This window comes from Mauremys reevesii, linkage group 17 (genome assembly GCF_016161935.1).
Source record: "Mauremys reevesii isolate NIE-2019 linkage group 17, ASM1616193v1, whole genome shotgun sequence".
NCBI lineage: Eukaryota > Metazoa > Chordata > Testudines > Geoemydidae > Mauremys > Mauremys reevesii.
Genome location: NC_052639.1, coordinates 3141506 through 3162679, shown reverse-complemented (window position 1 = coordinate 3162679; position 21174 = coordinate 3141506). Strand labels below are relative to the sequence as shown.

The 21174-nt window shown below is 43.0% G+C and overlaps 1 protein-coding gene across 3 annotated transcripts in view; it reads left to right on the top strand.

Moving 5' to 3' along the window:
- NSF (N-ethylmaleimide sensitive factor, vesicle fusing ATPase) overlaps positions 1–21174 on the top strand; it is a 149140-nt gene that overhangs the window by 25012 nt on the left and 102954 nt on the right. For all 3 annotated transcript variants that reach the window (XM_039504284.1, XM_039504283.1, XM_039504285.1), the window contains exons 2-4: positions 823–908; positions 11240–11339; positions 16969–17008. In XM_039504284.1, the coding sequence (XP_039360218.1) occupies positions 823–908; positions 11240–11339; positions 16969–17008 (226 nt within the window). The remainder of the gene's footprint in view (positions 1–822; positions 909–11239; positions 11340–16968; positions 17009–21174) is intronic.

Genomic DNA, 21174 nt, shown 5'->3' with positions numbered 1-21174 from the left:
TTATAAAGAGAAGTTTTCCAATAACTTTCAGTTAATAAAAATCACCCATTTTGGTCTCTGGTTTGGTTGAAAACATCAGAACTATTCATTGAACCATAATCTTTTTCCACTGCACAATCTTAAACCTTTGGTGGCACAGTAGGAGAGGGGTGGGTATTCAGGTATTAGAATCCCAAACAGTGTAGAGTTTTACATTTTTGTGCCAACACCTTGAATTGCCCTCAGAAATAAATATGATGAAATATGGTGTAATAGTGGCTAATAGTGCCAAGCAGATATATTCTTTACCAGATGAGCTTAGGGCAGTCTTCTGTAGAGTGTACTGCAGTTGTCAGATCTAGAGGTTTCAGGGTGTAGAATGTGGCAATGTCTGCTTTAAGGAAAGAAACAAGGATAGTGTGGTAATATCTTTAATTGGACCAACTTCTGTGATTTCTTCGGATTACTGAAGAAGAGCTCTGCGAAACTAGAAAGCATGTCTGTTTTACCAACAGAAGTTGTTCCAAATAAAGATATTACCTCACTTGCCTTGTCTCTCTCATATGCTGGGACTTAGGAGGCTATAATCAACTGCAGACATATTTTAGAGAGAAGCTGTGTAAGTGCCTTAGAAACGGTAAATGTAGAAAGGTGCTTTTTGCCACTGATGGCAAACTATGCATCCAATGGCACATCAATGCTAATGCGATCTCAGGGAACCAATTTGCATTTCATTTAATTAATAAAGTTTAAGAAATGCATAATTTATTAAAAAAAGATGCTTGTATTTTCTTGTGGCTCATTACTGATTTTTTTTCTGCCCGTTTGTCTCACCTCCAATAGTCTATGCAAGCGGCAAGATGTCCTACAGATGAACTGTCATTAAGCAATTGTGCTGTGGTGAATGAGAAGGACTTCCAGGCTGGCCTGTAAGTATCCACTGTTGTTCTTCTGTCTAACAAGACCTAGAGAGTGTGTCATTTTAGACCTGGAAGCAGTCAGCTAAATTTCTGAAACTGACTTGTTCCCAGAACTCACCCCGCCTGAGTTACTTGTATATCTCTTCTTTGGGAATGGGAATGTGGCTTTGAGGTTAAAAGTGAGGGTGTGGCTTTATCCCAAAAGATGGGAATAAGGTAGAGGCCATGCTTGGACAAAGAGCAGGCCTTCTTTGCATGGATGCATATTTAGAGTATTTCAGTTAAGTCTTTCAAATGCATGGAAGCAGAAAACACGTCATTTTATCCACAGGAAACTCCTGTTACTAGGCTAGTCCATAAAATGCAACTTGAGGAGATTGAAATGTTTGCCTCCTTGTCCTCTTAGTCCCACCTATACAGTTGCTAGACATGATTTCAATTTTTGAGATTGTAAAATATTTTGCAGTTCAAAAATGTGAACCTAATGAGGCATACATATACACTATACACTCACAAGTAGTAAGGAAATCCCACATTCAAGGTTGTCCTGAGCAGTGTGTGTGTGTGTGTGTGTGTGTAGTGCTCAGGACAACCTTGAGTGTGGGATTTCCTTACTACTTGTGAGTGCTTTCTTTTGCAACCTTAATTTACTTTTAACGTATAGGATTTTTTTGTGTGTGCAATGGAGTGGATTGATTATCTCAGAGTGATTTTAAACAGGAAAACACAATTTAAATAATTGATTTTTGTATTGTTTCCTCGAGAGAGGTTAATTCTCATTGGTTGGTAACCATTAAAACATATTGATTTGCAACCAAATATAGCTCTTACATTAAATTTGGTACTTTTTTGGCTAGTCACAGTGATACACTGTATCTATATGCATTCATTGAAGCAATTATATAATTAACATATATTTATTCATATGCTTAATTTTTACATTGTTAGAAAATAGTGGATGATGCATTTCTTGTTTACTGGATGATGATTTCTTATGCAGGATTTTTGTCAAACTGCATTTGGATGGAAATTGGAATTCAGTTAAAAATGTAAAAAAAATTAGTTTATTAGTTAAATAAAACTTTATTATTAGTTAAATAAAAATATGCTGGCTACGTAAGAAATATGTTTGTTAAAACATTTTGCATTTAAGGAAGTATTAATTGTACTTAGTGACTTCACTGTTTCTGGGCTAGATGTTCAAAGGTATTTAGGTGCCTGAAGATGCAGATACACACCTAGTGTCAAGTATCAGAGGTGTAGCCCTGTTAGTCTGAATCTGTAAAAAGCGACAGAGTCCTGTGGCACCTTATAGACTAACAGACGTGTTGGAGCATGAGCTTTCGTGGGTGAACACCCACTTCGTCGGATGCATGTAGTGGAAATTTCCAGGGGCAGGTATAAATATGCATGCAAGAATCAGTCTAGAGATAACGAGGTTAGTTCAGTCAGGGAGGATGAGGCCCTCTTCTAGCAGATGAGGTGTGAACGCCAAGGGAGGAGAAACTGCTTTTGTAGTTGGCAAGCCATTCACAGTCTTCGTTTAATCCTGAGCTGATGGTGTCAAATTTGCAGATGAACTGAAGTTCAGCAGTTTCTCTTTGGAGTCTGGTCCTGAAGTTTTTTTGCTGCAGGATGGCTACCTATAAATCACCTAGTGTGATTTACAAAAGTGCCTAAGCATGTTAGGTGCCTAACTCCCACTGAAATCAGTGAACCACTGTACATTTTGTATGGCCAGTGTCACAGGGTGTGCCTGCTCTGTAGTGCTCCCTGGTGGCCAAGTGTGGCACTGCAGACACTCCCTGTTTCAATTTCCTCCTCCTCGGGGTTTTCAGTCTTTCCTATGGTTCACATGGCTCAATCCTGTGGTTGGGTCATTCTCATTTCTGAGCCCTGTCAGGGTAACAAAAGTCCAGACCAAACCAAAAATACTTTTGCCCCACTTAGGATCCTCTTCAGCCTGCCCTTCAGGTTCAGTTCCCAGTCCCTTCTGGGTTACCTTTCAGTCTCTCTGGGGCTCTGAGATAGAGCCCTGACTTCTAGGCTTCTTCCATAGAGTCCCCTCACAATCTCTTGCAGGCCTTTGCTCAGGGCCTTCCACAGAAGCCGTCTGACTCTGTGTGGTTCTGTTCTCTTTAAAAGGGATCAGAACTACTTGGAAATAACCCAGCTGGTCCTGATGGAGGGGCTAGCTAATCTGTCCCAAGTGTGGCCGAGCACAACTACCCTAAAGGGCCAGCCAACCTGTGACAGGCAGGGCTCATCTTGAGAATCTGATTTAAAGCTGTAGTGATTCCTATAGTTGTTAATTGGTGTTTTCAGTGGAACATGCTGTACTCTTCATAGATCTCTGGTTCCCGATCATGCTTGCTGTCGTCAGATGTTGGCTGCGTGTGGGTTCTCTCTGCAGGCTGCACTGGCTCCGGCCATATAGCCCGTACAGCAGGTTCCGATCGAGCTGCCCAATAACTACAGACCCATTAGTAGCAAAGGCGCTCGGTCAGGTTTATTGTCGACGAAGCACAATAATAGCAGCCGGCAGACTCTAGGGGGATACTAAGACGTCTATGCCCATGACAATGGACTCAGCTCAATCAGTGGCGGGACTTTCCACTGCCCCCTAGGCTGGCCAAAGACGCAATCTCTGAGACTCCATTTTATACACCAGTACATCCAAGTTATGTATTGCCCCTCTTATGTAGTTAGTTACTGCCCCTGACATGTTTTGTTACCACCCATAACCTTGCACATGTTGGTGTGATCAGAACATCTCTATCCATCACACTGTCATCCTGACCTCATCTTTAGGAGGGGTCATTCTGTGCTTGTTATCTGTGGGGGTGTGTGTGTACACACACACCAGACTTGGTGTCGGGTGTTCTGGTACCACCCTTTTGGAATGTGTTTGCATGAGTTTACTGTGCCTAGTACTACTTAGGAATGTGTTTTTTGTGTTTTGTTTTTTTTGGCAATACCAGCCTCGTTCTTGCCGGCTTCTGTGAACTTGCAAGTAGGCATGTTTTATAGCAGGGCCTGCCTTTTGCTCACAGCCTGCCTTTTGTTAACTTTGCTTTATATCAGCAAAACTTGCCCACTACTTTAGCTCAGGCCTCATACCAGGCCTCTTGTCTCAGGCTCTCTTTATACTACATTTTCTCTCTCTGGCTACATGAGAGCAAGAGTGCCTCTAATCACTGTTCTAGAGCCCCCAGCTGTCTGCTCACTTAAACACCTCCTGCAGCTCAGGCACTGCCTGCCATGGCCCATCTACCACTACCAGCCTGACCTTTTCCTGCTGCCCTGGAGCAACTTTGTCAGCAGTCGTCATTCCTCACCCTGTTTGTCCTTCCTGATGTTTAGGAACAAATATTTCTAGGTTATGATGTTGTTTCTTCCATTATTGAATTTCTGTCCGAGAACAAATGCTAACAGGGCTCCTTTCAGTTCAGCCTGCTGTAGCTGCTTCAGCATCAGAACCTACACAGTTTTTGTTTAAGGCTTCTCTTCGCAACATGGCCACCTAGTGCTGCTCTGACAGTCTAGGAAAATGTGAATCGAGAGGCCTTGAAGAAAAACAGTATTTTTCATATCAGTCTTAAAAAAATACTCCTTTAATATTTTGATTCCTACCATCTTTCCAGCAGGATAAAGGCTGTCTCCCTTTGCTGTAATGCATCTCCCTCTGTTGTAATGCACAGAAGAAATAATAATGGTGATATTCATTGCTGAAGTGATGTGTATTGGGCCACAATATGTACAGGGCTTTTATATACTGTGCTGCCAAACTGTTTTAAATTATACCACTGTGGTGCACTGTTTCTTGCTCCTGGGGAAATTCTGTGCAACTACATTGCAGCAGAAGAATGCCACCCCCACTCCCGCAGATTCCCTTTGCTTCCTTGTAGAAAATGGTTTCTGTGAGAAAGCAAAGAGAAGCTGCACCAGTAATCACTCACCCCTCCCTGGCATCTCGGTGGCATAGATGCGTCTGTTCAGCAGCCGGGGGGAGAGGTAAATCACTGGGGGGAGAGGAATCTGGGGATGCCCTGGCCACCCAGGGACATTAGTTCCAGGTGGGGATGAGGGGGGAAGAGATGGAGACAGAGTTCCCCCTGCCCCCCATCCCTAAATGGAGCAGCCAGGGCTGGGTCAGATCAAGCCCCAGAAACGTCCCCTGGCTGCAGGAAGCCCTGCACCACAGGGGTGGTGGTTGTGGTGTCTGGGTTGGGGTGTGGCTCGAGGGAGGGGTTTCCAGGTGTGTGTGTGTGTGTGGAGCTTGGGTGCCAGGGGTCTGGATGCACAGGGTTGGGCTGACAGGGAGCAGCTCCCTGTTCAGCGACCCCCCCACCGAGCCTCCCAAACTCCCACCCCGTCGAGCCTCGCCCCCTGCATCAGGAGCCTCCCATATCCGGACCCCTACCCCACTGAGCCCCAACCAGCTGCACCCTGACCCCCGCCCCACCAAGCTCCACTCCCCACTAACCACCTTCACCCGGACTCCCCTGCAGAGTCCCATACCCACTGCACCGAGCCCCTGTGCATCCAGATTCTCCCCTGCACCCAGACCCCCTACCGAGCTGCCCACACCCTGATTGCGCCTCCCAGAATCCTGGTACTCTTGAGGGAATTCTGCACCAAAAAATTAAAAAAATTAAAATTCTGCAAAGTTCTGCATATTTTAATTGTCAAAATGACTCAGAATCACAACAACAATACAATCACACCATTTTCAACGATTTTGGTAATTTATTTCAAAATACTTGTCAGCAAATAATTGAAAATGGTGTGATTATATTGTGTTATTTTGACAATTAAAATTTGCAGAATTTTAAAATATTGTGCGCAGAATATTTAATTTTTTGGCACAGAATTCCCTCAGGAGTAGTTTCTGTTCACTGGCTTATGTGCTTATCACTAACAGATATGTACTAGTGGGGGGACATGATCACCTGAAAACTAGACGGTTACAGCTATATGGGTCAGGGATGGAAGCCCCTCCTGCCCACTAAATGATAGGAGATGGGGTGTAGGTTCATACCTACATCATTAAAAGGGGGCTGTCACTCAGTGAAAATGCTTATAGTGGTGCCTCTGACTTCCTGTGTCCAGGGGTGAACACACATTTCAGGGCTTGTCTGTCTGACTGTGTGCTGTGAGCTAGTCAATTTCTCCAGGTTTGGTTAGTTCTTCTCTACCATGGAGAGCTCCTGTCACAGAAGGAGCTGTCCCAGCCCTCTAGCAACTGCCTCTGCTTGAATTGGATTGTGATTTTTTTTAATGGCTTTTGCAGTTGTGCAAATACAAACTACACTGTACACTTCTCAGAGTGAGCAGGAGGTGGAGCCCTGGGGGAAGTGGCAAACCCCATGAATGATATTCAGAAGTAATTAACAGCAGGTTTGCAGTGGCCAGTTGCCCAACCGCTGGGGAGAAAGGGTGTCAGGAAAAACGACTCTCCAGATGACTTCAGAGAACTGCTCCAAAATAAACTCTATTGTCTAGTTGAGGTTTTGGTGCAGTTTTGGTGCAGTGTGAGAGATTCAAAGAGGAAGTATAGTCCAGTGGTTATGCTGGTAGCTGGTCTCTTGGGAGATCCAGGTGTTTCTATCTCTGTCACAGACTTCCTGTTGGTACTCTGTTAAACCACTGAGCTGCTTTGTGCCTAAGTTCCCAATCTGTGAAATGGGGATAATGCTGCAGTCCTTTACAGGGGTGTTGATACCTTAAAAAGACTGAGGCACTCAGCTATTACGGTAATGAACACTATACAATAGACAGATTTGTTGGTAGGTTGTCATAGAATTATGTAAGATTAGGGTTGGAAGAGACCCTCAGGATGACATCTAGTCCAACCCCCTGCTCAAGGCAGGGCCAACCCCAACTAAATCATCCCAGCCAGGGCTTTGTCAAGCCGAGCCTTAAAAACCTCTAAGGAAGAAGATTCCACCACCTCCCTAGGGAACCCATTCCAGTGCTTCACCACCCTCCTAGTGAAAAAGTTTTTTCTAATGTCCAACCTAAACCTCCCCCACTGCAACTTGAGACCATTGCTCGTTGTTCTGTCATCTGCCACCACTGAGAACAGCCGAGCTCCATCCTCTTTGGAACCCCCTTTCAGGTAATTGAAGGCTGCTATCAAATCCCCCCTCACTCTTCTCTTCTGCAGCCTCTCCTCATAAGTCATGTGCCCCAGCCCCCTGATCATTTTCACTGCCCTCTGCTGGACTCTCTCCAATCTGTCCACATCCTTTCTGTAGTGGGGGGCCCCAAAACTGGACACAGTATTCCAGATGTGGCCTCACCAGTGCCAAATAAAGGGGAATAATCACTTCCCTCGATCTGTTGGCAATGTTCCTACTAATACAGCCCAATATGTCATTGGCCTTCTTGGCAACAAGGGCACACTGCTGACTCATATCCAGCTTCTTGTCCGCTGTAATCCCCAGATCCTTTTCTGCAGAACTGCTGCTTAGGCAGTCGTTTCCCAGCCTGTAGCGGTGCATGGGATTCTTCCTTCCTAAGTGCAGAACTCTGCATTTGTCCTTGTTGAACCTCATCAGATTTCTTTTGGCCCAATCCTCCAATTTGTCTAGGTCACTCTGGACCCGATCCTTACTCTCCATCGTATCGACCTCTCCCCCCAGCTTAGTGTCATCCGCGAACTTGCTGAGAGTGAAATTAATCCCATCATCCAGATTATTAATAAAGATGTTGAACAAAACCGGCCCCAGGACCGACCCCTGGGGCACTCTGCTTGATACTGGCTGCCAACTAGACATGGAGCCGTTGATCGCTACCCACTGAGCCCAGCAATCTAGCCAGGTTTCTATCCACCTTATAGTCCATTCATCCAGCCCATACTTTTATAACTTGCTGTCAAGAATACTGTGGGAAACCGTATCAAAAGCTTTGCCAGTTATCTCATCATAGAAGGGAATCAGGTTGGTCAGGCATGACTTGCCCTTGGTGAATCCATGTTAATTGTTCCTGATCACCTTCCTCTTCTCCAAGTGCTTCAGAATGGATTCCTTTAGGACCTTCTCCAGGACTTTTCCAGGGATTGAGGTGAGTCTGACTGGTCTGTAGTTCCCCAGATTCTCCTTTTTCCCTTTTAAAAATATGAGCACTATATTTGCCTTTTTCCAATCATCTGGTGCCTCCCCCGATCACCATTAGTTTTCAAAGATAATGGCCAATGGCTCTGCAATCACATCAGCCAGCTCCCTCAGCACCCTTGGATGCAGCGCATCCAGCCCCATGGATTTGTGCTCGTCCAGATTTTCTAAATAGTCCTTAATCTGGTCTTTCACCACTGAGGGCTGCTCATCTCCTTCCCATACTATGCTGCCCAATGCAGCAGTCTGGGAGCTGACCTTGTCTGTGAAGACCAAGGCAAAAAAGCATTGAGTACTTCAGCTTTTTCCACATGATCTGTCACTTGGTTGCCTCCCCCATTCAATAAGGGGCCCACACTTTCCCTGACCACCACCTTGTTGCTAACATACCTGTAGAAACCCTTCTAGATACCCTTCACATCCCTTGCTAGCTGCAACTCCAATTGTGCTTTGGCCTTCCAGAGTACACCCCTGCATGCTCTAGCAATATTTTTATACTCCTCCCTAGTCATCTGTCCAAATTTCCGCTTCTTGTAAGCTTCCTTTTTGTGTTTAAGTATCGGCCCCATGGACTTACGCATGTCCCGCTTTTTCAAGCAGATGCTAGTAATAAAGTGATGTGGCATTGCAAAAAATGTGATGCCGAACTCTGAGTATTTAATCTGAAATCCTTGCCTCTTGCATTTTAAAAACTAGCACCTTCTCCTAAGGTTTCCTGAATTAAATAATGGTAGAGCCTAAGCGTTAGACCCGTAAGAGCCAACTGTGTTCATTTATGGCTGTGTGTAAGTGATAGTAACCACTAGGTTATAACCTTCTATCAGTTATGAAAGTATGCAGGAAACAACAACTGTAGATGTGTTAGAACCAAAAAAGCCCTGGACATTCTGCTATATAAATAATCCTGAGAAGGTTGCATGTTTTGTAGAATTAAGGTTTATATAGGAACTAGTGTGTGTATTGGTTATGGAAAGAAACTGCAGATTGCTCTTAAAAGTACATACACTGGAAGTGTAAAGAAGTATTTCAGTATCAAACCAGAGCTGTAGGCTATGGCAATCTTGCTGCACTGCAGATAAACTTAGCCAGGCCATCCATATTGCTGCCTTACAGTAAAGTGCATATGACAATAATCACCTGTCCTCTTCTGTTCTTTTAAAATTAGTATTTACCATTCTGTTCTAGGTTTGACTAACTGCAAGGGAGAATTTATTGGATGTATAGCTTATAATTGGCTTCCTTTTCATGTTCACATTATCATATGCACATATATGTGGACATGATATTCAGATTCCTTCATGAAATCACCTTCAGACATGGGACTGGGAATCAGACCTTGGATCTATTCCCAGCTGATTCACTGTCACTTCCTCTCCATGCCTTTAGTTTTGACACCTGTAGAAGTTAGCATGAATCTTATCTTTGCATTGATATAGTGCTTTGGATCACAGGATCTCAAAGCACTTTGCAAAGTATTTATTATTAGACAGTGGCAATAACTTACATTTCTGTTGTACGTTCCATCCTGGGGGGATCCCAAATCACTTTGAAAACAATAAACGTGCAAAAAGCAGATTGCCAGCTTCAGGGCGGACATGACAATGGCCTGGTGGTGTGAAGGGTGTGAGGAGGGAACACTTCTATTCTTTGGGACACCCTCCTACTCTTGGAGAAAGTTCCCCAGGGGATCGCTAAAATTCTTATGGTTTTAAAAAATGGTTTTAATCTTGGATGCTCTGCTGTTTTATCAAATTCAAACTAAAAGCTGCTTACGCCATTTAAATATCTCCAGATTATCATTTCATCACCCTTTTACCCACTAAGGTGTAGGAATAAAGTGGGGAAATTGTTCCATTGATAGTGCTAAAGCTTTTACAGTGTGTTTTGGAATCCTTTCTGGCCAAGCTGTGCCAGTGGTTAAGTACTACGGTTCCTTATTTTAAAAGGCTAATTAAATCATGGATGCTATCAATGAATGACAGTATATGGATGCTTACACAAAAGTTACTGTAAGAATAAGTTGACATTAAACATAATTGAGATCAGGGAGCTTTAGCGTGATAAGCAGAGGCAACTCATGGGGGCGCCACATGCCCCCGCCCTGAGATTTCTGCCAGGGCCAGGCCCCCTCCCTGTGTTGGCAGCTCCTGGAGCTGGTGAGCTGCAGCATGGGGAGAGGCAGCAGCAAAAAGCTGGGAGCTGCGGAGAGGGGCCGCTGAGGGTGACTCAAGCTATTGTGGGGGCGGGAGGTGAACCTTTAAATTGTGCCCCTCCACTATCAGCAGGTACCCCGCTCTGGTGAGAAGGTGGCTGAAGTAATATCTTTCATTGGCCCAACTTCTGTTGGAGGGAGGGGGGAGAGGCTTTTGAGCTACACAGAGCTCTTCTTCAGGTCTGGGAAAGGTAGTGTCACAGCTAAATCCGAATAGTTAGCACATATTTCAAGAGGACGTTCAAGGTGAGGTGGCCCATTAACACCCCTCCAGTCCTGGGAGTGGGGGAAGGCAGTTGGGGGTGGTGCTTAGTGGGTTATAGATCGGGGTGGCCAAACAATGGCTCATCTTTTACAGTTAAAATGCAGCTCGCGGAGCCCTCCACATTTTCCACTTACAAGATAGGGGAAGTGGGGAGCTCGGAACCTCTGCCTTGCAGCAGGTTGGTGAGGTAGGGGCTTCTGCCTGGTGGGGAGGAGAGTCTTGGGACTTCAGCCATCTGGGGCACGCCTGCTGGGCTTGGGGCTTCAGCAGGAGCAGGGCTGAAACCCCAAGGCTCGGCAGGCTCCTCCCAAGGGGCCGAAGCCCACACCCCCGGCGGATGTGCCCTGGCTCTCAGATGTCTGAAGATTGTCATATTCAGCTCGGCGGGTCAGTAAGTTTGCCCTCCCTTGTTATACATTGTTGTAATAAGCCATAAGCCAGTGTCTCTATTCAGTCCATATTTTTAGAGTCTAGCAGACTGATGAATTTAAGCTCCCAGGCTCATCTTTTGCAAGTGTTGTGCAGATTTCCTTTCCTCAGTCTCAAAGGGTCCCTCACCCATGTGGAGCCTGATTGAAGTCAGTGACTTCAGTGCACTTCTGCACAGACATGCTCCTGCTTACATTGTGTTGCAGGATGGCGCCTTAGTTTTTCCATCACAGAAGTTGAATGAAATCTAAGAATTGTTGCACATGATGTCTCATAACATTGGAATAAAAATAAAATGCTGCTCTTTCTCTTCTAGGCATGTAGTTGTGAGGACTTCTCCAAACCACAGATACATTTTCACGTTGAGAACCCATTCATCTGTTGTTCCAGGCAGCATTGCGTTCAGCCTGCCCCAGGTACTGTATGGTCTCACTTTTCCACCGGGAAGCAGGTGAAAGGGCTTTTAAACAAAAGAAGGCATTTGTATCATGTCAGTTTTTTAAAGTTAACAATTTCAGTGGGAAAAAAAAATCCTGTGGATAAATATAAGTAGTGTGAATTAATGCTGCAAGTTTGGGCTTTTGCAATCAGAATTTCAAGAGAGTTTTCTGATAGACTGGGCACATTTTCTATAAAATAAAATGTAAGGGGCATTTTTGGGGAAAAGCAGGTAAACAAATTATTTTTCATAATTTGAATGTGCTGAATCTGAAAATATTTACCGAGCTGAATTTTGAATATTTCACCACCTAAATTGGAATTCAAAATTTATGTAAAATTTGAAAAATTATTAATTTTTCTATTTTTCTTCTACTACAAAGAGTTACTGTATATCTTGCACATTGCTAGACAAGTATAATTTAACTGTTCCTTCATGTGCCGACACACCACTTGCATTTATAGGCCCCAGTGCATGCCAATGTGATATTTCTGCAGCTACAGTGTTGTGATATGCACTCTTTGATACATCCACAGGTAACAGTTTCTGCACAGCTGTCAGGGATTGGCTCTAGTGGCATTAGCTTGGGTACCATTTCTTCATTATGTTTGATCCAACCCATATTCTCTAGTGAGGGTAGTGTGGAATTGTTGCAGTTTGCCTGCCTACACTCCCTAACTTGCAAGTGAGCTCTTTGAGTGCGGCGCAGAGCATCGCTTGCTGGGGGCAGTGCCTCTGGTGTCGACACTTGGAGAACAATATCACCCGGCCCTTGTCGCAGCCGTCCTCATCAGATAAATTGTACATGTTGCAGATGAACTTTTCTGCTGAAATGATCATTCTGTAGATCATCCTTCCCCCAGTTTCTTGGGTATACGTTTCTCCATGAATATTGTCCAAGCAGTTTTCTTGCTGTTCCCAACAATATAGGAAACAGTATCACTGACTGACTGTGCATGGAAGGAGAGTACTGTGTCTGTGTCTGCTTGAGGAAATGCAGGCAGAAGCTTCTCTTGAATAGTATGCACAGGAATGCATTTGGGTTTTTTTGATGTTCCAGCCTTCATCCACAACTTGCTGCAATGCATTTTGTCGTAGTGTTCCACTAACGGAAGATGATGATCAGTGTCTCATGTTGACACAACTACACAGTCAGCATCTGTTTGTATGCAGTGCAGTACAATCCTGTTGTCGCCACCTTCATGATCAGCTTGCAACTCATTTGTGTCCAGAGCTGGGTTTGATGATTTAACCGAACTGTGTTCTTTGAACTCTCTGTGTATGACAATTTTATGGAGCATTGACTAGGAGTTCTTCAGATAAGAAGCAAGCCAGATCAGCCTTATTTTTGGGATGGATGAAGAAGTCTGGCAAGCTGTTAGGAAGTGGAACAGATCTGTCCTCAATGATTTTCCAAATTTGCTTAGAATTTTTGGAGCGCTTTGGTAACGTCATTCCTTTAATAGAATTCTGTTTGTGTCTTTCAAAGACTACATAAGTCCTGCTGAAGTGCTATCCGGAATGAAGAACTAACTCGACTAAAATCTTTGCAAGGTCACCAGTGCCATTTCATATGCTTGGCTGTAAATCACTGGATAGAATCATAGAATATCAGGGTTGGAAGGGACCTCAGGTGGTCATCTAGTCCACCCCCCTGCTCAAAGCAGGACCAATCCCCAGAAGGATTTTTGCCCCAGATTCCTATAATGGCTCCCTCAAGGATTGAACTCACAACCCTGGGTTTAGTAGGCCAATGCTCAAACCACTGAGCTATCCCTCCCCCAGGATGGATGTACTATCAAGATTATCTCAGGAAGAAAATGGCTGTTTGTTAAAAACATCTATTAGACTTATTTCCACTTCTAAGATGCCCATTTACCTCAGCAAAAGCAAGAGGAACTGGCATTAGCTCATTTGATATTTTGTGCAGATCCACCATCCTTCCTACATTATAGGCAGTAATGAGGCGCTGTAATATGAGATGATCAGCCATTGATATGACTACCTTGTCTTTGATTTTTGTTATTTTTGCAGCTGCATAGAGGGAGGAAAATGTCAGAGCCCTTGTCCTTTACAGTGGGTCATGGAATCTGGTATGGATACTTCACTCCTTTGGCATCATGAGCCTTTCCTGAATAAAGGTATTCAGCTGCTCCTGGCCAAATATTTCTGCTTTCAGCAGAGCTTCCTGAATCACTTCTATAACCAAATCCTCCAATGAAATGTTTTGCAGTTGGAGGCTGGCTCATTAGTGAGTAATTTGAATCTTTAAAGTGTGATTAACACTTTATTTTCATTAACATGATCACACTGCTTTTATGCTGGTGTGGATTCATTGCACGTTATTTGGTTATCAGGTCCAAGCCTGAACAATTTTCTGGTTCGGGCTGCACCTTGGGCACACAGATTGTATGGGAGAGAGCCCATCTGCTGAGGGCTGAGGACATTCTTGTGATACTTTAATTCCTCCTCCTCCTCCTTCCTCTTTTCACCAGTGGTATCAGGCCACTCTTGGAAGTGGTTCGGATCTATCTGATTGACAGAGAGACACACCTACAAGATCTCTATCAAGCGTTCTTAAAACTACAATACCCACCTGCTGAAGTGAAAAAAACAGATTGACAGAGCCAGAAGGGACCCAGAAGTCACCTATTACAGGACAGGCCCAACAAAGAAAATAACAGAACGCCACTAGCTGTCACCTTCAGCCCCCAACTAAAACCTCTCCAGCACATCATCAAATATCTACTACCTATCCTGAAAGACAATCCCTCACTCACAGATCTTGGGAGACAGGCTAGTCCTCGCTTACAGGCAGTCCCACAACCTGAAGCAAATACTCACCAGCAACTACACACCTCACAACAAAAACACTAACTCAGGAACCTACCCTTGCAACAAAGCCCAATGCCAACTCTGTCCACATATCTATTCAAGTGACACCATTATAAGACCTAATCACATCAGCCACACCATCAGAGGCTCATTCACCTGCATATCTACCAATGTGATATATGCCATTGTGAAAGTTACTAGTGACTCCCCTTAACAACTAGCAGGCGGCCAGTAGGTGGAGGCAGAAGCCTCCAGAAGCCTCACATATACAGTACCCTGAACTTTTGAATTAGCCTTTCTCTTCTGCCTCAAAGCAGAGAAATCTTGCTCCAAGCCAGTTTGCACTGACCAGATAACGGTTTCACGGGGTCTGGCAACCACCAATGAAGTGTTAACATGGCATGGTCTTTGTCTGAAAGTGTATAAAAAGCTTGTGAAACTTGTGTGCAGCAGAGTTCTTTGTACCTGAGTACAGAATTCTCCTTTTTTCTGCAGAATAAAGCAATCTTTCCTTATCCCTGTCAGGCTGTTATTGGCTCTCAGCTAGACGGACCCGATATTTCGGTAACACCATCATGTGCCAGCAATGCCCCTCTGCCATGTATATTGGCCAAACACAATCTCTACGCAAAAGAATAAATGGATACAAATCTGACATCAGGAATCATACCATTCAAAAACCAGTAGGAGAACACTTCAGCCTCTCTGGTCACTCAGTAACAGACTTAAAGGTGGCAATTTTGCAACAGAAAAGCTTCAAAAACAGACTCCAATGAGAAACTGCTGAACTAAAATTAATTTGCAAACTAGATACCATTAACTCGGGCTTGAATAGAGACTGGGAGTGGCTGGGTCATTACATAAATTGAATCTATTTCCCCATGCTAAGTATCCTCACACCTTCTTGTCAACTGTCTGGAATGGGCCATCTTGATTATCACTACAAAAGTTTTTTTTCTCCTGCTGAGAATAGCTCATCTTAATTAATTAGCCTCTTAGAGTTGGTATGGCAACTTCCACCTTTTTATGTTCTCTGTATGTATATGTATGTTCTTACTATATGTTCCATTCTATGCATCTAATAAAGTGGGCTGTAGCCCACAAAAGCTTATGTTCAAATAGTTTTTAGTCTCTAAGGTGCCACAGGTACTCCTGTTCTTTTTGCTGATTGAATCTGTGGTTGGAACCTTTCATAACCCAGTTGCCTCTATGGAACTTTTCAAATACCTCAGAGGGAGCTGGTTCATTTCTGCTAAGTGCACTGATCCCCAGCGAGCATAATTTGTGTGGTTATATCGGTGAAAAAAGGGAAGTATTCCTTTGAAGGTGTGCCGCTGAAGCTCCCAAATTCCAGCCTGTTGAGCTCTGGTAAAGAGTAGGAGGATACACACCATATCCATGTACTGTCACCCGTATAGGAAATGGCAACAAATTAATTATTTAGTACCTCTCCTTTACTGTCTTTTTTTTTTTAAAGTTACAAATGTTAGCATTAAAGTTCAGAATTCAGCTTGGTAAACGTCTTCAGATTCAGCACATTCAAATTATGAAAGAAAATATGTTCGCCAACTTTTCTCCAGAAATGTTTTCTGTTTCATTAATATCAGCTTATTTGGAGATTTGGGTTACTCTGAGATAGGTGCAGCGAAGCTCCCGTTGGCTCTTGACTACTTCGTCTTTATCTTTTTTTAAAGAAGTTATAATGGAATAAGCATACATTGTAGCTGCTTATTACTATCCTCTGTTATAGAGTCTAAATGTGAGAGCAAGAAAAGAACCAGAAGAGCTGCATGATTTATAATAGATCGTCTCCTATTCTCTGCAGTACGTTAGCCTCATGTCACAAATATATCAGTGTATGCACAAAAACTAATTTCTCACTCTTACCATGCTGATGAAAAAGTTAATATATGCTTGAGCAGGTGAGTTGGGTGTACAGAATTTTGTAAGGTTGTCATATGTTCCATTATGTCTTAATTGGGCAAAACATACTCCTTTCCTACTGATGCTCCATATACTACTTCTATCACAGGAGTCTGGAAAATAATTAGAAGTATAACATGCTTGGCAGCAGTGGGTTGCAGTATGTACATCATACTGTTCTGTAAGAATCCTTCAGACCTACTGAAATTCACTTAAATATCTTTTTTATAGTACCTAATTTCTCGTTCACAGAAAGATCTCAAAAGAACATAAGCTATAATACAATGCATTATAAATATTATCCCCAGTGAGAGTTTTCACACAAAGTTTTACATTGTTTTGTCTGAGTGCAGTTATGTAACAAAAAAACCCTACATTTGTAAGTTGCACTTTCATCATAAAGAGATTGCTCTACTTGTACTTGTATGAGGTGAATTGAATAAAAAAAATTTTTGATTATCCTTTTGACAGTGCAAATATTTGTAATAAAAATAATATAAAGTGTAATATAAAGTGAGCACTGTACACTTTGTATTCTGTGTTATAATTGAAATCAATATAGTTGAAAATGAAGAAAAACATCCAAAAATATTTAATAGATTTCAAGTTGTTTGTGATTTAATCACAATTAATTTTTTAAATCGCAATTAATTTTTTTGAGTTAACCATGTGAGCTAACTGCGATTAATCAACAGCCCTAGTTTTATTCTATCTGCTTTGCTGTTCAGACTGGGCTACCTACATTTCCTAAAGCTCACCGTGAGGAAGCAGGCTCTCCAGTGAGCTGGTATCTGTAATTCGGATGAGTGATTGCCTCTCTGCAACTTTTGTTTTTGTTTTTTTTACAGAGAAAATGGGCTGGCCTCTCCATTGGACAAGAGATAGATGGTAGGTCAAGAACTTAACATAAACTTATCAAAGCTGATTCTTTATGTGGTTTACAGACTAAAGCTGAAATGCACTGGAGCATGCCAGATCTTCAGCCTGACGCCTTATCTATAGTTATGGGGTAATTTCACCAATTACTCACTCTGAGGTGAGGGTTTACACCTTCATTAATCTGTGAGATTTAAGACCCCAAGGCTGACTACAGTAGAGAGGTTATCAGTAGAAGGGGGACCCCATGGGGCACGAAAGAATACATAATGCTTTTTCTGTCATAGTTATTTTATTAGCCAACCAAACAATCTGGTAAAGGAGAGACCAGCCAATAGAGAACGTAAAGCATTTGCATGAGTCACACCGTGCCTGTGGAAGAATCCAAAGTGTTAGTCATCATAGTCATCCTTCTCCTCACTGTAATCACCACCAGTGGTTGTCATACTGGTGTCACTCCTGCCCATGGGCACAGGCCGGGATACAGCTTTTATAATGATGCCCATTGAACATCATACATATTTAGGAAGGTTTTAACTCCTTTTGCTTGCTTGAACTTACATACCCCTCGTTTCTCACAGGCTAACTCATTAGTTCTCCTTATTCTCATTAATACTTACTTCACTTCATCACCATAGTAACCGGCTGTTACCTGAAGGAAGTCTCTAACATTTCACGAAGCTCTACCAATGGTCATCTTGTATTGTCTACTGATCTCATAGACATTTTTATCCAAACAGCAGCATAACACAAACATTGACACAAGCTCAGAGGCTGCTTATTAACTAACTTATCCTAAATACTAAGGCCTAATTTGGCTAAGCTAAATACCTTGCAGGCCTCCTGAGGTCCTGAGGTTCTTCCATCAAGAGGTTATAAACAGAGGTTCCAGTCCCTGTAGTGGGATCCATTGTTTCAGATTCTAAACACCTACATGCTGTCCCATTGTCTTCAGTGGGAATCTTTTCAGGTGTAAGGGTCTGCGTTAGCAGATCTCATTACAGAATTAGGTTTTAAGTTGATGCGAGCAATTAGGATTTGGCCTGGGAGTTTGGGCAGACTGGAGAAGAACAGGTGTAAGCTTTCCAAGGTGCACCAGCAATAGTAAGTTTTAGTGGGGGAAGTGGCACAGTACAGGGAAGGAGGAAGCATAGGCAGCTTATTTTAATTTTAAATTGAGTAAGTATCGGAAGAAAAAGCCCTGACTATCTTTCTTCTCCAGTTTGCCCCCATTCCCATGCAACATAGATCTGAATCTATGACATTTTAAGATTTGTGTGTACTTCACTTGCATAGAAGAATTCTAGGCAAAGATTAGTGCTGTGAAAAAATCTAAAGGAGTCACAACTGGCTGGTGATCTGATTTCTCACCTCAGTGCAGTGTCTTTTAAAAAGCGATGCTGTTATAAGCCAATGCCATGATGCCCTACTCTAGGCCAGCTATGAGCAGATGTCGGGACGTGCAGAGGAGCCACTCTGCTCTGCCTAAGGAGGAGGCCAAAATAACCATGGCATCTTATGTGCAGATGAGACAGAAAATGATTCAGACAATGTTAATCTTCTAGCATAACAGAAATAAAATTTCAGACATTGTCACAGAATGACTGATAAATTTCAGTAATTACATTAAGTCTAGATTAAAAAGATTATATTATTCAATAACCAACATTAGTTTCAGCCACATTGGTCAGCTTTATTTAAAAATGAAAAAAAAAAAAAAATAAAATCAAAAAAAAAAAAAAAGTAAACAAAAAAATTCTGGACAAGTTCTGTTTCTACTTCTATTCTGCATCTCTGTTTAATCATCTTATCATCATTTAGGAATCTCTGTAAATTTTCATTTTATGGACTTCTAACAGCATTTTCATTCATCATCTTCATTTCTTTTTCATTTTTTTCATTCTTTGGAAGAAATTTGTCTGATATACTGAATGTTGTTGTCCTTTCTCTTGCATTTTACATTTGCTGGCTGCTGGAACCATTGAACTAGATCACCTCTTCTCATCTTCACCACAATTGTCTCATATGGTTTCTCTTCAATATTCATAAATATTGTTTATAATAATTTTTGGGTTTCTTTTGCTTTGGATTTTTCCTCTGGTTCCCCCATATTCTTTTTTGCATTCTCCTTCATTTCTAAATGCACACTCATACCCACTCTTCAACTACTCTCCCTTAGAAAAAAAGAAATCCGTCAAGGCTGTCCAATAAGGCTTTGCTTCAAAAATTAACCAGAATCCCACAGGAAAGGGAATACCCCAGCCAACATGAGCCCATTAATGCACATGGAGTTCAAACTGCCCAGGATAATGACTTCCACCTTAGCTTCCATAATAATATTAGCATCTGTAATAAAGTAGCATCCATAGATCGTCCAGGCAGGCCTGACTTTATGATCTATATCCTGCCACGGTCCCAAACAAAAAAAGATTTTAAAAGGGAGAAAAAAAAATGAATTCCTTAAATTCAAGGACATCCAGGGAAAAAAGGGGTCCCTTTGGGGGTTGGGGGTCCCACACATGTCAATTACAAAAGCACACTAGTAAAAAAATAAAATATAACTGAGCATAAATAGCACACCTGCCATAACCTGGTTTTTCATGTGTCTTTTCATCCATCTGACAGTGGCCTCTGCTGTCGATCTCTCGCACCCACAGGTGCTAGCTCTCGAGTGGCAATCGCTGAATGGCGCTCATCATGGGTGGCCGCATGCATATGTGGCACTGACTATGTTCCATGCACTGCTGTAGGTGCTTGCAGTAGGGCTGCTGCTCAGGTGCTGCTCAGTTGCTCCAATATGGCAGTTTCTGGCTAGTGGCCCAATCTGTTGTGCTCAATGATGAAGGTGTGTCTCAGGTAATCTCCTTTGTCCAGACAATCCCAGGCACCCTCTTTTCCCACCAATCCCAGGTGGTCAGAAGCTGAGCTGGGAGCTCCAGTTGCTGGTCCTGCTCCTCCTTCTGTGTTCTCTGTTGCTCTCTTCTTCCTCCTCCCCTCTTTCTGCCGCTGTCCTCCTGAGCCGCTGAGCTGGCCTGGTGAAGCCTGATGCTGCATTGGTGGTTGGACTGGGAAAGCAAAGAACAGCCAAAACAGACTCTTTTTGCTCTGTTTATTAAACAGCCAAAACACTTTTGCCCTTTTTTTCCTTTAACTCTTAACTTAATTTGCTTAATTGACTCCCAAATAATATTTTAAAGCTTTTTAAATTAGATTTCATTTTGACTGTTAGCTTTGCATGCAGTCCTTAAAAACAAAACTCAGACTGGAAAAATATTGATAATATGATGATAAAAAACTGATAGAGATGAAAACTGACAGACTGATTAACAGAATATTTTATTTACACAAATACAAAACAAAAAAACTAGCAAAACAAAAAAAAAATCAAAAAAACAACAAGAGTGTTCTACTTGGGATAAAATACTTCCTGGGACTTCTGGAGGAATAATGGGTTAGGATGGGGGTTGGGACAGCAAGAGGAGGGCAGGGAGAGAGGAGGAGGGAGTGCAGAGAGGTAGGAGAGGGTGAGTGGAGGAGTGGAGTGAGGGAGAAAGTGATGGGTGGCATAGGCAGCTGTTGGCAGAGAGGTAGCTAGGTGGAGAGCAGAGGCAGCACAGTAATCTCATGGGGAGAGATGTCACCTGGTTATTGAGAGCCTGTTGGATGCTGTTGTGGTTTGTTGTGTGCTATGCTGCTTGGATATGAGAGCTGTTATCTCTTCAGGCTGCAGGAGAGGAGAGCTGAGAGGAGAGGAGAGAGGAGGAGGAGAGAGAGGAGCCCAGGAGGATTGTAAGTGTAGGGCAGAACTGAACAGAACTGTAGAATCGGGGAATGAGGAGGTAGTCGGGTTGGAACCACTAGTTGTTATCTAGGCAAGGCCATTTCACTTCTTTGTATCTAGGGTGACCAGACAGCAAGTGTGAAAAACCGGGACAAAGGGTGGGGGGTAATAGGAGCCTGTATAAGAGAGAGTCCCAAGAGATAGAGAGAGTCCTAAAAATCGGGGGAGTCTGTGGGACTATATTTGTGCTTTTGTGTATCTTAATTGAGCTTTAATGTAGGGAGCAGGGTTTCTTGCAGTAATAGGGACCTCAGCACAGCTGCCAGCAGCTTCCAGGCAGGGTGCAGTTGGTGGTGGGGGGAGGGTGGGGGGGATGGGGGTGGGGGGGAAGAATGAT